Raw genomic sequence first — 16874 nt, 5'->3', positions numbered from 1 at the left:
ACCAGGAGTCCCTTTACCACAACAGCTTGAACAAAACTTGGCACAACGACTAGACAACGCTGGTGCACAAATGGTACATAACAAATAACGGTGCATACCCCATGAGGGAGGTAGCCAACCTTATGTCCAAACATGGTTCTCAAATGGCCTAAGACTCAATGGCTCAACTTTACCCTGTCTCCCGGGGGGGGGGGTAATGTACTTCAGGGTGAGTGGGGCGCTAGCAGCAGCATAGCAAGAGTAACATTAAATAGCACAAAGTCCCCCATCAAGCAACTAGATCTCTAGGTGGCACACAATCCTATAAATACAGTGGCAGAACTCACTGCTGGCATCTCTCATAACAATAATCGTCCCTACTAGTACACCCGTTCATACAGTGAGCTGTCTCTATAAAAGGATACAATAGTCTTTCTGTTGCTGGGTGCATGCTCGCCGTACAGTAAATTCAGTAGCAGGAGTCCCAAGTGCCAATACCCCAGCTGCTCTCCTTATTCATCAATCAGATCATCTGCTGTTCTCAGCGTGATGGTGGGGAAGAGTACGACACTATGGTCAGAGTCTGAATGTACCGTACTATCCTCCAAATCCGTGGCAATCTTGTTTGAGTCTTCGCGGAAGGAGCCGGCCACCGCCAGCGCCCCGTCCTGGTCCTTCCGCTGCTGTTCTCGTGAGGGTCCCGCTCCGCCTTTCCCTTGGTTAGTGCCCTGTGTTCTTCTAGAGGTCCTCTTCGGGGGCGCTTCAGAATCCTGTGAGGAGCCCTCCAGGCGGCTAGCCATGGCTAGTACCGATGCATATGACCTCCAACCATTCTTCCACGTCCGCTGGGCTTTCGAAGAAGTGAGTCTTCTTGTCATGCATCACCTTCAGTCGGGCGGGATATAGGAGGGCGTACTTGAGTTGTGCAGTCTGTAGCTTTTTCTTCACCGCCTGATAGGAAGACCTCTGTCTTTGCACCATCACAGTGTAGTCCGGATATAGAGAGACACGGTGTTGTTCATACTGGATGAGCGTCTTTTCTCTAGCCTTCTGCAAGAGCACGTCGCGGTCCCTATAATTGAGTATTTCTACGATCTGAGGTCGGGCGGCGCTCCAGGTTTGGGTTGTCCTGTTGGTATTCTGTGTGCCCTCTCAACGCAGAAGTAGGGGGAGAGTCCCTCCAGAGCCACATGTTCCCGGAACCATGTTTCCATCAAGTCAGCCGCCCTAATCCCCTCGCAGCGTTCCGGCAGACCTATAATGCGGATGTTGTTGCGTCGGTTTCTGCCCTCCGCATCCTCCACTCGGTCCATGAGCGAGGTGACCTGCTGCTGCAGCCGCTGCAGGGAGGAGGAGTGGTCCGCCACCGTAGGGACGAGGTCCGCAAGGGATTGTCCATGGTCTTTAACTGTATCAGCTATTTTGGCATGGTCCGCCTTCAGCAATGTCAGTCCCATAGTGAGCGTACCTATCTGCAGCTCCATTGCGACCCTTGAGTCCTGTATCTCCTGCAGGATGAGATCAGTTTATCTGGTGTGCCCTTCGTGTGGTCAGTCAGGGTTGCCCTCGGCGGGGGGAAGTCTGCTAGCCCGGTCCGACATGTTGGAAGGAGGGGTCGGTACTCCGTTGTCCCTCCGCTGCCTTAGCCCGGTTCCTCCCCATCGCCCGACGTCACCACCTGGCCCCTCGGCAGGGTGTCCCCGCAGTTGGTCCTATAGGGGTAACGATCCTGCTCCTAGGATTAGTATTGCGCAACTGTATACTTCTGGTATGCGCTAGTGGGGGGTAGTCCTGTCTCTATAGTGGTCAGGGCCCCAGCCAGGCAGCGGGGCGCAGGGCCAGTGGGTTGCAACTCCCTCAGCGGAGTATCCAAGTACAGTGGCTCATGGGGCCAACCGTATCGCCATCCGCTCACCCCGCTCTCCCCACAGGTCTCCCCTCGTCTCACTCGTGCCGTCACCAGTGTTCACCAGTCGGGTCCCCAGGGCCCAGTAATTGTCCCTCAATCCGCAGCTCCACGTGAGAAGGGCCTTCAGCGTGTATGGTCTCCGGGGGGTGGTGGGGGGAAACGGCGGGCCCGACCAGCCAGCTCAGGGCCCCTAAGTCACAGACGGGTCCCGGGCAACTCCCGCAGCACTAGCCAGCCAGACAGCCTCGCCCTCTGTACTTCCCACTCCACCACCAGCCTGTCTCCGCTACAGGGCCGGTGGCTGTTGCAGGCATCCAGGGCAAAAGGAGTCACAAAGCGCCCTAGGCGCGGCTCCGGCAGTCCTTGCACCACTCAATCCACGTGGGATCCAGGGAAAGGAGTCTCCACCCCTCGGGGTCACTGAGAGGCCCGGCCCAGCAGCCCGGCCCCTCCGGTGCATTCTGCAAGCCAGCTCCCGGCTCCCTCCGGCGTCACGGGACAGGTAGGCCATAGGCCGTGCCAGCCTCCTGCACTCCACCACTACTACCGGGGGCTAAGGGTATCCACGCCAGCAATCCTGCATCAAATGCGGCTGTGTAAACGGCGTATAAATGCAAATTCCCCCCCCCCCCGGGAGGGTCCGGAGCTCTACTGAGCCAAGACCGCCATCGCCGGCGGTTAGCCACGCCCCAACTTTGAAAGATAAGGAAAATTAGCAGATTCCTTACTACTGGAGCTGTTATTCAGGTTGTTCTTTCTTAGGTCATTTCTCATATTGACTATGCTACCTCAATTTACTTTGGCCTCCCGGGGTATTTTACAAAAAGATTGAAATTGGTGCAAAATCAGGCAGCTAGACTGACCCATCACCAGCCGTGATGGCATCATGCCACTCCGCTTATGAGGAAGCTACATTGGCTCCCTGTAACACAAGGCTGTGTATTAAGAAACCATATGGTGTACGTGTGCTCTACAAATATTCTTAACATAACATTATTTGTAGCAGTGCATGATATTCCCCCTGCATTCTTTTGTTGCTTGCTGCCACCTACCATACAGTTGAATCTCAGGCATGTAATGTGAAATGTTCTGATGATGAGCCTTACATTGTTAAAGGATTGAAAACTCGTCGACCACACACTGATCCTTTATTCTATATGTAACTTGACAGGGCTAATTTCTAATATTGTGTCATACATAGAATAATGTTTATAACTGCCCCTTAGTAATTAGAAGTAAAAGAACATGTCTTTGATGCTACCCACTATCCTTGATTGTCAATAAATATGATTAAAAAAATTTGAGATGGAAACATTGACTCATAATTAAATTCATTGATGAAATTTGAGATTCACTGTGCTTTTGTCAGGACCATAATTCCTTTAAAGTAGCATGTACCCATCGTCCCTATGTGCCCTTAGGTTTCCCTTGTTTTCTGTAATCCAATAACATGCATGGCACTACCCTCTAGTTCCTGCTACTCAACAAAACACCTTCCCTACGCCAGCCTTCTTTTTTTGTTTCAGGTGAGACAGCAACCAATACTTCACTATATTCTATCTGTATTCTTCATTGGATTGCCTACCCTCCATTGCTGTACTTTGATAGTTGATTCAATTATTTCAGAGTCGTGTTGCAATATATACTTCTATATATTGTTCTTTAAACAGTTTGTATCATATACTGCCTAATAATATTTTAATGATCATTTACTAGTCTTGTTGGTACTTGTAATTTGAAAGCTTTGTGTGGTCCTATTTTTGCCTAGAAAATATACTGTTTAATCTGTTGAGGTAATTAATTTTTTTCTGCATTATTCTGTTTGGATTACATATTTCCAGGAGGTATTTTGTGTTCGTTATTTCACCAATTATTTACTCACTGAAGCCTAAGTGTTGGGCTATACTACCTACTTCTCTTTCCTCATTCAGTACTGTATAGATCAACTTCAGTGATGCTAAAACTGTTGAAATATAAAATCCATAACTTACAATTTCTTTTCTAACTATACTTTTCAGGAAAACCTTTTAACAACACAACGATCATGAATGCTGCCGTTGCCAACATTATTGTATCGATAGTACTTGGACACCGCTATGATTACAAAGACAAAACTTTCCTGAGGCTCCTAAATTTAATCGCTGAAAACTTCAGGGCTTCGGCTAGTCCAATGGCTTCGGTAACTATCAAAAATTATTTAATTTGGTCAAGCTAAACGTAATAATATATTTTTATTAGATTATTCCCTTTTGTCATATGTTATGTACTGTGTGTAGTAAACTTTACTTTGTATTTTTGCTACTTTTATATAATTTCAATATTTTGAGGATTAGTTTATAAAGGCTTCTTATTTTGACGACTGTAGACTTGATTTAGGGATGGGATTTAAAAAGAAATTATGCAGATTTATTTTTCTATTTTATTTGGACTACTTAGTAGATGCTGAGGCCCTCATTCGTAGGACTATGTAATGTAATGAAAATGATTCCTAACTATCTGTAGGAAAGTTTCTGTTCTATTAAGGACACAGAGGCAAGGATTGTGCTTTTCTCTCTTCACTTTTTATTACAGCAGCCCTTTTGAAAAACATCTCACCAAGTGTAATTCCTTGGGAGTGGTCTCGAGAAACAACCAATCATACAACATTAGTAGTCCAATAGAACATCCAATCAGGCTCCTCTTGTATCTGTAAGAATCATCTCTTTCTGTTGAGCTCTCCCTTTCGTTGCACAAGTCATGCTTTAAGTACTTCTTCTACTGATCCTGCTTGCCACCGTCTGATGCTGCAACCAGAGGAAAAAGGAAATATAGAATGGATCTTTTCTTTATAAAAGGAAAACAAATACATCTTTCTTACAAGGAATAGAGCTAGCAGACTCCTTAGGGATTACAGAATACCAACAGTATAAACATTTTGAAAGTGCTTTCTTACTGTCTAGGGAGGGATCCCTATCGAGAAGAATAATCCCTGCTTGCCGGGTGGGTCAATCCTCGCCTCCGTGTCCTTAATTGAATTTAAACTTTCCTACATGATAGTTGGGAATAATTGTAATTCTATGTCGGGACCGAAGGCGAGGGTTATGCTAGTTTAAAGTTTGCTCAAGACCAGCTGAGCTATATCCAGCGCCAGCGTGAAGTAAAACCTCTTCAAAATAGAGTCTGAGGACCAATCCGCTGCATTCATGATGTCCTCTAATCCGGCTCCAAGCAAAAAAGCTGTGGAAGCCATGGCTCCTCAGAGTGCGCCCCAAAGGCGGTTGGCTATGTATTGCTCCACTTGTCACAGGGGACCTAGTCCGCAGAGCGTGGGTGAAGAATTTGATCGGGTCCAGCATATCTGATCCTGCCGTGGCACTTCACTCGGTGGGGCAGGGGAGGGACGTCACAGTCTAGAGGAACCTGCTTCCTTGTCTGAGGGTGACTCATCATCTTGGTGGTGGGGGAGGGGTAATTCAGGAAGGTCCTGCGGTGTGTCCAGTGGGGGGTTCGTGAGGGGCCGGGGGTTCGGGGCAAAGAAGGCCTGTGTTAGTCAGGCAAAAGCTTCCAGATGAACTCCCTCCACTCTAGGTAGCTTCGCTGGCTGTGAACCCTCACCTGGAGGTACTGAGGGAGGCTTTGGCATGCCTGATGCTGCCTGGGGCTTTTTTTGCGCATTCACATGCAACAAGCTGCACAAGGCAGTCCTCCAGAGATCTCATAGCCTCATCTACCACCCGGTAAATGGAGGCATACACTGCTCTATAAAAATAATCATCCCAAGGCAGGCACCCCAAGAGATCCTCTTAATCTTCACCTGAGTCTTCCATGTGTGAAAGTAATGGGTACTAAGAACCAGCCAGATGCTACACCTGTCGAAGATAAAGAGACAAGGACAAAACGTGTTATCTTGTGGCTGCAAGCAGCGAAGAAAGAGGGAGCTCAACAGAAAGAAAGCACTCTTACAGTTACAAGAGGAGCCTGATTGGATGTTATATTGGACTCCCAATGTTGCGTGATTGGTTTTTCTCGAGACCACCATCCTCCGTCCTCGACACCATCCTCCGGGTGCGTACCTCTCGCTGGTCCTGAGCGCTACCATGACAGTATGGGATAAAGTACAGGAGAGATGTCAGCTCTCTACGACTATCTCACCCTTGACCCCCTTCATTTGGAACCCGGACTTCCCCCGGCTCTCTCTGGGTCTGCTTACTTAAAATGAAAGGAGGCCAACTGTAAATGTAAATGATCTACAAGGCATTATGGACTTTCCCCAGCTGTTAGCCCACTATGGGATTCCCAAGGAGGCGTATTGGCAGTACCTGGCACTGCGCCACTAGGTCACGCAACCTCAGATTCGCCTCAGATCTTCCTCTCGCCTGTCTCTGTTGCGTTCCAGGTTGCAACCTCAGATTCACATGCAGGCCGTCTCCTTACAAAATTTGACATCTGGTTCATTACTGGCACCTACAAAATTCTGTCTCTTGTCGGACATCTATAACTTTCTCGCAAGGTTAGGAACCACTCGAAATCTCCAGCGCAGCGTAGGTGTGAATCGGAGCTGGATAGAGAATTCTCCCCAGAAGAATGTTCACCCATTGTACACAGAACACAAGCCTCCTCATGCAGCACATCAGGGAAGGAGATGCTCCTAAAAATCGCGCACTATTGGTACTATACCCTGGCACGGGTTGCTAAGTGGAGGCTTGGCAGCAGCGACAGTTGCTGGCGCAACTGCAGTCAGGTGGGCACCATGACTCATATTCTCTGGCACTGCTCCAAGATACAGTCATTCTGGGATTCCATATTCCCTCTATATGATCATATATATCTAATGGAACTTCCTAGATTCCCCAGCTATATTTTGTTGGGACTTCCAAACCCCCTTACATACCCTCTTTGCTCATGTAGAGGTAGGGCAATCACTTTAGCACTGGGACCAGCCAAGCAAGTCCTCCTGGCGAAGTGGGGCACTGATATTTTCCCAACCAAGCTAGATTGGTCACACAGACTGTGGGAGGTGGTCGGAATGGAACGCATTACTGCTAGGATTCACCGCACTCTCCCTAAGTTTGACAAAACCTGGGGGTCCACTGTGGAGTACATCTCCTCCAAATTTGTTGAGCTTAGTGTCCTGTGGTTTCCCACATCTCTCCTTGCTGCCCCTCCCTCTTCCTCGAAGGGACCTTGGCCCTGACTCCCTACCAGACCTTACCTTGCGCAGTGGGTGGATTACTGTCTCTCCATTTCTCAACTGATCTCGCGCTAATCTTTGCTTCACTTTCCTCTTCTTAGACTCTTCCTCTGTCTCTCTCCTTTTTATTTTTATTTATTTAATGCGATTTTATATAGCGCGAACTTTACCCGAAGGTGTCAGAGCGCTTTACATAAGAACCAGTTGCAAAACATAAGGACTTAGGATTACATGCGTTACATAAAAGATACAAACAGAAAAAAATGCAAGTGTACAAGATGTAAAGTCACACAAGGAAGAGATACAAACAGAAAGAAAAATTGCAGATGTACAAATAGTAGAGTCACTCAAGGAAGAGATACAAATGGATATACTCTAAGAGTCACATAGGAATGATTGAGAGTACAAAGGTCTACTGCATATACTAGTGATTAGAGTTATCTCTATATACATAAGAAAGGGATACGAATGGATATGCTCTAAGAGTCACATAGGAATGGTAGAGAGTACAAAGGTCTACTGCATATACTAGTGATTAGAGTTATCTCTATATAGATAGGGAAGGGATACGAATGGATATACTCTAAGAGTCACATAGGAAAGGTAGAGAGTACAAAGGTCTACTGCATATACTAGTGATTAGAGTTATCTCTATATACATAGGGAAGGGATACGAATGGATATACTCTAGGAGTCACATAGGAAAGGTAGAGAGTATAAAGGTCTACTGCATATACTAGTGATTAGAGTTATCTCTATATACATATATACACATAGTAGATTTTCTCAGGTCAAGATCCAAAAAAAAAGAAAAAAGAAAAGCAGAGTTCCATTAAGTGGGGTCGGAGGGGGGATGCAGTCACAGCACCAAGGGAGGGTGGGAGGGATACAAGGGTATGGAGAAAAGGCAAATCAGAAAAGGGAAGAAACATTTGTGGATCGTCAAGGGGGAAACGAGGGAAAAGGGTTAAAGGACGAGGGAATGGACGAGATGGCGGATCAGAGTCCATGGAAAAGCGGCCGAGAGCAGAAGCAAAATGGCGGCCAGGACAAAAGAAAAAGTAAAGAAGTCCAGGAGAGTCCGTGGTGTCGTTTCTTTCATTCGAATGTGGCTGCAGGGCTGCTGCCTGCATCTGGTGTTTTCACGGCCCGCTGCTTTGTTTTGTGGAGGGGTGTGTGTGCCCCGAAGCCCAGTGGTTGTAGGTGGGCGTAGTGTTATCATTTCCAGCAAAATTCAATAAAACGATTTAAACTATAAAATGGCTGCTGTAATAAAAAGTGACGAGAGAAAAACATAATCCTCGCCTTAGATCCTGATGTAGAATTAATTTTCTCACCCTCTGATATTTCACCTGTTAGAGGGTGGTAGAATTCCATAGCAGGAAATACCTAAAAATGGAGAATTGCCAGAGGAATCATGTGAAGTAAGATAGGTCCATCGGGTAATTCTCCATTTCTTAGTCAACATTCAGGATACCATAAGCAATAGGTAGGTGCTCTGCATTGCTGCATACATTTCCGAAGTATTAGTAATGTCGGGTGTGAATTTACCAGTGTGGAATTACTGCATAACTTGCAATGGCTTTTTCATAGTATAACTAGTATAACTAGTTCCAGACATAGACAATGAAGAATGCGAGGTCTAAAGTCAAACTCTTTTACACTCCACTCGACAAGTGTGCCAGCAGAAAAGGAACCACTGCAAACGGGGAATATATTTGACTTGAAGAAGTATGGAAGTTTTGTCCAAGAAATGGTGCCTTTTCTAAGTAATGATCCAACCAGAACACAGTGCTGCATTCACTCAAGGTAGACTCTGTGCTTCCTCAATTAAGCATCCTTTTTGCAAGTCTTTTCCTGTTCAACGTTTTCCTCACTCTTGCTCCTCCCCATGAACACAATTTAAATAGTGCTGATGTACACCTAACATAATGCTTTTACCAAGCCCAAAAATGATGATTAAAAAGTGGGAAAATTGGGCAGAAAGGACATTTGTGGCACGTAATCTTAATGCACAGGGCTTTCAACAACAAACACACTGTTGCTAAAAAAACAATCCACTCCTTCACACAACATCGAGTAGTAATATGTAATAAAAGTTGAGGAAGAAGACAGAGGCATATCTTCAGGGAGAGTGTTTGGGGTTGTGGTATCCCCCCAATAAATGCGTTCTTTGCTTGGTAGAAGGCTCTGGGGGCAATAGACGGGTCTGCTATGTCTTTGTTGGTTTTCCTCGGCATTCTCATTTCATTAAGAAAATAGGTTTAACTTGTTTTTGATCAGGATCTTAAAGATATAATGACAGTTTTTCAAAAATGTAGTACATCTGCAGCCACAGAATTACACATTGAATGGGTACAAATGTACTACTTTTGGGAATCCATAAAAATTGGCAGTCGTGGACTTGGAAAGCTGCACCAGTCGCAGGTTTCGAGGCATACTGCTGAGAATGTCATGTGACATTTTTGTCACATGATATTTTTGCTATTAATATTTCTGAAAGGCAGATTGTAGAAACAGCACATTATCTCATTAGAAATAGGTAATTCTGCAGTAGTACTTTTTTTTTCTAGAAAGGGAAAATATTTTTCTATTTAGAGACACCCCTTTTTCTGCGCCCCAACAAATTATTTGGGATGCTCTATTTTCTTTCCTGCACTAAAGGGAGATTTCCTCCAGTGCATTGTTGGAGCAAGTCTCAGACAATTTTAAACATAAAAAAAGGGTCAGGCAGAAGTTTGAGAATGCCCGTAAGTCAAAATTTTGGTGAGCTTCCACACACTCTTAAGTCCGATTATGGTGGATTCACTAACGTCACACTCCCTACATTGGGTGCCTTACTGCATTATTGTATAGTTTTGATGAACAGTTATGCAGTAATGTGGAAAAAGTGGTTTATTGGTTGTGAATTTAGTTCCTCCACAAGAAATAATCGCACCACGTTATTATGCCTAGTTAAATGTTTCAATAATTTAAACCTGTGTGCCAACCTTGGTGGCTATTGCCTTAGCAGACAGGCTCAATTTATAGAAAATGTGCAACGCATTTACAAATATCAAAACATTTGAAAAGTCACACGTAATGCAATGATCCCACTCCAATGTATATAGAGTAAAATTATTGAACAAAATGATCCCAGAATTTCCAAAATTCAATAAGGGTAACCGGAAATATGAATTGTTACAGATTTAAGGACAAAAACACTAATGGTAGTCAATGGTTGTGGTAGACCAGGACAGAGGCAGAATTTCAGGCTGACTGCTATGCTGCATGGGTCGTATAAAGCAACCATGTATGACCTCATCGGAGGTTTTTTTGGTGTTTTTTTTTTAAGCATTTTTTCACCTATTCAACTGATCTCCATGCACCCGTATTTGAACTGGCTCTGGCACAGGGATTACTGGGTTAAAGTCATATTTCATTCTTCCTACATGTAGGGAAATATTAATGTATATTTTATTGAATTAGTAGAGGCAGGTATACTTTCCACGGCATGGAGAGACAGATGCTGCTCCACAGCCTCCTTAAGAATATGACAATAATGTGCAGGGTCTGAGGCCCCTATGAAACACTGACACTTCTTGTGTGCACTTTTGATATGAACAGGTCCTATCATACATAGCAGCATGTCCAACCTGTGTTAGGCTTGACTTCTTGTGGACTGAGACATGCAGCTACCCCCTTGAGATCAAAAATGAGATTCACAAATGAATGAAAAAACGTTGGGTATTCATTTAACTCCAATTGGGAGCTTTAATATAATACGCATGACTTCGTTGGTAAAGTATTGTATATTCACGTTACTCTAATGACGGTATCAGCATTGCTTGCCTGTTCGTAAGTTTGAATAATTCTTTCCCATTTTGAAAAACTATATTTCAGCTTTTCAACATGTACCCGACCATAGTTGGATTCCTACCTGGAGGTCACAAAGTGATGATGAAGAACATAAGGGAAATACAAACGTTTATCAGAACCACATTTGTCCAGTACCTGAAAGACTTAGACCGGAATGACCAAAGAAGTCTCATTGATGCTTTTCTTGTAAGACAGCAAGAGGTAACAAAATTAACTATTTATGATTGACAGTAAATTATAATTATTTTAGAGATAGGTATGTCAATGGCGCAGGCTATGAGAGGGAGAGAGAGAGAGGAACAGAGAACGAGAAAAAGAAAAAGACAGAGAGAAAGAGAAAGACAAGGACAGAAAGAGAGAGAGAGAGAGAGAGAGAGAGAGAAAGAAAGAGAGAGAGAGAGAAAGGGACAGAAAGAGACAGAGAGAGAAAGGTCACAGCCTTCCATGTGTGAATCTGATCACACATTCCAAAGAAGTGCCAAAATAAGCTGATTTTACTAAGAGTGACATACACTCACCTCGTGTAGCTTTGCTTGAGCAGCACAGGATGACAACCCCCAGAGAAATTGCATAAGCAGTGTGTATGAGAAATCAGCCTAAACCATAATAGTCAGACCTAAAATTCACTATTTTAATATCACTAAGATTCGCAGCATATATAGCCATTTCCACCATTTTTGCTGACCTTGGCAATACAGAATTGGAGTGTGAAAGGGGTAGTGGCAGACAGAGCACAAAGGCACATGCACCCGTGTGAAGTACTGGAAAAAAAGAAAAAAAAAACTTTTCACTGATGCCGGCTGCAGAAGGATACAAGTCATCCATGAAAAATATGATGAAGAAACCGTGCTCACAAGGTTGTCTGACTCAAAGCTTACTCTAAGGATATGCATTGTATTCAATTGGTCTTTCAACAATAGACAGTCAAAAGCTGTTAGCAGGCAAAGCCAAAGAGAAAGGGACCAAGTGGCCAGACCTCTCAGAAGTATCATGTATCATGTATACTAGGGAAACAAAATGATACCTCATTAACATTTTAACAAAACAGGAGAGGAATGGGGATATAGGCAAATCTCATGCACAACTATTCTTTACCCCATGACTGAACTTAACGGAGGCTGTCCACACTGATCCTATGAATTGCTTACGATAGGCTCTGGACTCAAGTGTGAAAATCGAGAACGTCTGTGCAAGGTGGCATCCGCAGCAGGAAAACCACTAAAATGAAATGGCAAAATGAGCATTTCTAAAACTTGAGCAATAATTTCTGGGAATACCATGATACGCCTGCTTCATAACAACTCTTCCTTATACACCATTTTCCTGGTCACATACTCTAGCAAAAAATAACTCCTTTTTAAAACAGACTGCACTGAGGGAATTACTCAACACAGATTCAAAGCATCTCAAACAATTAATTCACTGCAATTGTGATACTGGGAAAAATGCACACCTAGTTTTTTCAGGTAAAAAACATATGCTGGAATAGGTACCTAATCCGTAGTACACCCTTTCCTTTAAACATTAAAACTGTTCGATACAGTTTGAGTATGATGCATTTCCTAGGAAATATCACAACTTTTGCAAAACAAATGTGAGTAATAGATATTGGATTTTTAGTTCCAGCAAATGTCAACTATTTTCATTTATTGCAAACGATATTTGCATCTTGTTTGAGCATAGATAGATGAAATAACTGATCAACCAAATCATGCTAAAAGGAGGGTATGTCTGAAAAAATGATGCCCTTGCATTGTTTTACGCAAGTTAGTATTCGCTGTGCCATTTTGTGACAGACGCCACTTTGTATTATGATTGTAGCTAATTATTTGCCATTTCCGAGAAATGGGCTTTCCTGGGTTATGTTTCTTCGGAGCTGAGGTTCTGCCACATTAATGCATGCACTGTCCTTATTAGCACATGCCTTTACTTTAGATGTAAGCCTTCTCCTACTTGTCTAGCGGCGGCACAGGCAAAATGACCTTGAATAGTAAATAATGTGTGCCCGGCCTCAAACTCAAACTTCTTTGTAATTTACTGTCCAGCTGCTACTCTCTGGAAAATTCCATGGTGGGCGTGTCTTTGTTGATTCTAAAATGTACATAATGTATCGTTATGATTGCTGATGTCAGTACCCTCTGCAGCACTTCTAAGTGGCTGGGCAGTTGGGGTTCTGCTCTGAGTGTATTCTAAATAAACTATTATTGGTTTGTATTCTCTACTGTCTGACTGACTCTTCATTTTAGTGGAAGGCTGAGAGGTGGTCATTGGTGACCCAAATCGGGCCACTTCCTTCATTTGTTAGGGCCCAGCTAAAATTAATTCAGGCAGGAATGCCCAGTCACAACTTAATAGGGGAGCGGAGCTGTGTAGCCCCCTCATCGGAAGATTTTGCCACCCCTGCCTGGGTGGATTGTGCCCCAGGGTCTGGCCACTACTTCCTGGGTGCCCTGGAGCCCACCATGCATGGCTGGGGGCAGAGAAAGAGATGAAACTCCCACTTCCAGTTAGCGGAAGCACTTTGACAGCTCCCACCTGCTGGACTGGAGTGTTTGCTTTTGCTTCTCCTGCCTGCCCCACTTCACCCAGGCTAGCTTGAATCCTGTAGCAAAGTGAGCAAGGGGCTCACTGCACCACTGGATTTAAGCTAGCATGGCTGATGAGGGGTGATGCCCCGAAACCGGTCCCACTATGCTTGTTTCCAGTCCTGGGAGGAACTGGCTTGGCAGTTAGGGCTGGACTTTTCCCATGAGGAACAGGGTCAAGACTGGTTTGTATATGGCTGGGTCCAAACTAGAGTGGTGTGGTGATCAAAAGAACGATGGATTAAGCCCAGATCTTTGTGACTGGGGTGAAAGTTTGTTCAGCGTTCCGTCCATCATTTGTTCCTTTTGCTGCCCTAAGTGGGAATGGTAATCCCAGACATGGGTCCTGTTCTCACTGTGCCCCTGGACTCAAGCTAGCCTGAGGCCCTTCCAGGTCAGACCTGGCTTGGCATTTCGCGCTGGACAGTGTGCAACAAACTAGCCCCGGTGAAACTATGGATCCCCAAGCATTCTCAGCCATCAGTCCCCTGCTTTTCTGAAGAATTGAGGAAGGAAAAACATGCTTGTAAGCACTTAGAGCGCATCTGCAGAATAGACTATAGTAACACTGACAAAGAGTCGTACAGGCAGAGCCTTACCCTTTACAAAAAACTACTATTTAATACCAAAAGGACGTTTTTCACAGAGCAAATCATACAAGCGAAATCCTCCTCCAAAGAACTCCTTAAGACAGTAACCAAACTGACCGCCCCCTGTATCCCTAAAATTCAGAGTAGTCCTGAACTATGTGAGGAAATAGCCACCTTCTTTCTTCAGAAGGTGGAAGCCATCTTTTCCTTGTTTAAGCTCCCCCAGGCAGTGGAGACAGTTGTTTCAGCCGCTCTGGCAAACAGTATTATGAATCTCGAACAATTCTAGACAGATTTCCACGACTGGAAGAACGGGATACTATTAATCTCTTGGCCTCTATCAGATTCGGATCACCATATGACCCTTTCCCAGTGTCCGTGATTAAACAAGTACCAGAGATTGATGGCACGCACTCACCCTTTTATTCGACTCCATGTTTGAGTCTGGGCAGTTTCCCAGAGATGGAAAATTGCATCCATTCTTCCACTACTTAAAAAACAAAATCTTGACCTAAGGACCCCAATAATTACCGAACAATCTCTTGTCTCCCATTGCCGGCAAAAATGGTTGAAAAAGTCATGAATACTGAACTCAGAACATTCTGCCAAGTAGATAACATATTAGACTCCGCTCAATATGGATTCAGGACAGAACACAGCACAGAGTTGGCCTTGATAAAATCCACAAAGGAAATACGAGAGGCTCTGGCCTAAGGAGGCAATGCAGCATTAATTATGTTGGATCTCTCTGTGGCCTTCGATACGGTCCATCATGATGTTTTGATGAGCCGTTTATCAGAAGGGGGGATACAAGGTAATGCTTGGAACCTCCTGAGATCTTTCCTCACAGAAAGAATTCAAATGGTGGACTTTGATATAGTCAGCTCGAAACTTTCGCCCTTCCGTGTGGAGTACCACAGGGTTCTTCCCTTAGTCCCACACTTTTTAATGTCTATATGACACCTCTGGCAGCTTTGATCAGATCGTGGACAAGAGGCCGAGAAAGGAAAAAAGTTTCATGACTGCATGAAAGCGGTCAGGCTGTGTATAACCATGAACTGTTTGAAGCTAAACTCAAGCAAAACGGAGGTCCACAATTTTGGTAATAATGCCAACTTTTGGCAGCCCGACTGCTGGCCCCACAAATTAGGGACTCTCCCTGAGCCAACTAGGAAAGCAAAAAACTGAGGGTCATAATGGACAACAAACTCACCTTCGAGGACCAGGTAAATGCGGTTATCTCTGTTCTAACCTACAAATCCCTCCACAACATCGGACCCAAATACCTCAACGAAAGAGTCTCCTTCCATGTACCCAAAAGGAACCTCCGTTCTGCGGAACTCACCCTCACAGAGACCCCCCGCATCCGCAGAACCAGAGTAGGAGGAAGAGCCTTCTGCCACGTCGCAGCCAGAGCCTGGAACGAGCTACCAGTCACCATCAGATGCTCCTCGACCCTGCACACCTTCAGGAAGAACCTCAAGACCTAGCTCTTCGACTGAACCGGAGCTGCACCCCCTCCAACGCCTTGAGACCCTCGCGGGTGAGTAGAGCGCTTTATAATTCCCTGATTGATTGATAGCTTTCACCTTCACGGCCAGTGTTGCTCCCAATCAAACTACGGATTTAATTCAAGTCCCTGTGCACGGTCTTCAAGGCCTTCCAAGGAGCAGGCCCGGACCATCTGAAACGGTGTTTTCAGTGGTACATCCCCAGAAGAGCTCTTCGCTCTACAGGAGCAAAAGGAGTGATCATACCCCCAGTTAAAAAATCCAACTGGGGTGGTAGAAATATCATCACATGTGCCGCCAGGGCCTGGAATGAGCTCCCTTTCCATCTCCGGAACACCACTGAGCTCATGACATTTAGGAAAGGACTGAAAACCTGGCTTTTCGCCATATAGGGCATCATACACCTCTGCAATCGATATGTAGCAGTCAGAACCAGGACACCCTTGGGTAACCGTTGTGCTTAGGAAATTAAATTAACATAACCATTCCCATGAGGAACAGGGCCAAGACTGATTTGCATGTGGCTGGGTCCAAACTGGGGTGGCATGGTGAGATGGATCAAATCCAGGTCTTTGTGACTGGGGATGACTGTTTGAAATATTCAGCATTCCGTCCATCATTTGTTCCTTTTGCTGTTGGACTATAATTCCCACAGTGCACCTAGCCAAATCCTTAAAAAGTCCACTGGACGCACTCTAGGATGGGAACCCTTTGTGGATATGATGCAGGTGGGCTCTGTTAACCAGCTGCTTGCAGGGAGTCCACTCCTTAATACTTCTTGCACCAAGGGACAGTCTCTAGGGCTGTAGTAGTAGATTGTGCAGCAGGCACTGTAAGTCAGAGTGCAGGTGTTTGGGTGCAAATCCAGATTCCAGTAAGGCAGTCTTTCATCTTCTTGTAGTTTCAGGCAGCAGACCTGAGAGACTATGCAGCTCTCACAGATTTATTCAGTGTTCTGTGGTGGCAAGCAGTGGGGTACCTCTGTCCAATGAGATGCTGGGTGCGACCCAAAAGCATGACAACTTCCTCCAAAGTGTGGGACCTTCTTCACCCACAGCCACTACACTTCCAAAATTCAACATAGAAGATTTCTCTCCAGAGTAGTAAAACCAACTAACAGTATAGCTCATTTCCATTAGCTCGCCTCCCACTGACCTCTGCTAATTGATGTCCTATGCCTGCCATCTAGCTGAGGGCATAGGATGTGGGGGGTAGGTACCCCAGGCATTCCTCGCTGATCTGCTTTGTCTTTGAGCTCAGTTTGATTTACCC

At 45.0% G+C, this 16874-nt stretch overlaps 1 protein-coding gene across 1 annotated transcript in view; it reads left to right on the top strand.

Moving 5' to 3' along the window:
- The window catches only part of LOC144762427 (cytochrome P450 2K1-like), a 222370-nt gene that overhangs the window by 82889 nt on the left and 122607 nt on the right, over positions 1-16874 (top strand). The window contains exons 4-5 of the mRNA XM_078647609.1: positions 3907-4067; positions 10941-11117. Of these exons, the coding sequence (XP_078503735.1) occupies positions 3907-4067; positions 10941-11117 (338 nt within the window). The remainder of the gene's footprint in view (positions 1-3906; positions 4068-10940; positions 11118-16874) is intronic.

Source organism: Lissotriton helveticus, chromosome 6 (assembly GCF_964261635.1).
Source record: "Lissotriton helveticus chromosome 6, aLisHel1.1, whole genome shotgun sequence".
Classification (NCBI taxonomy): domain Eukaryota; kingdom Metazoa; phylum Chordata; class Amphibia; order Caudata; family Salamandridae; genus Lissotriton; species Lissotriton helveticus.
Note: the sequence above shows the minus strand (reverse complement) of the source record. Positions and strands in the feature narration are given on the sequence as shown.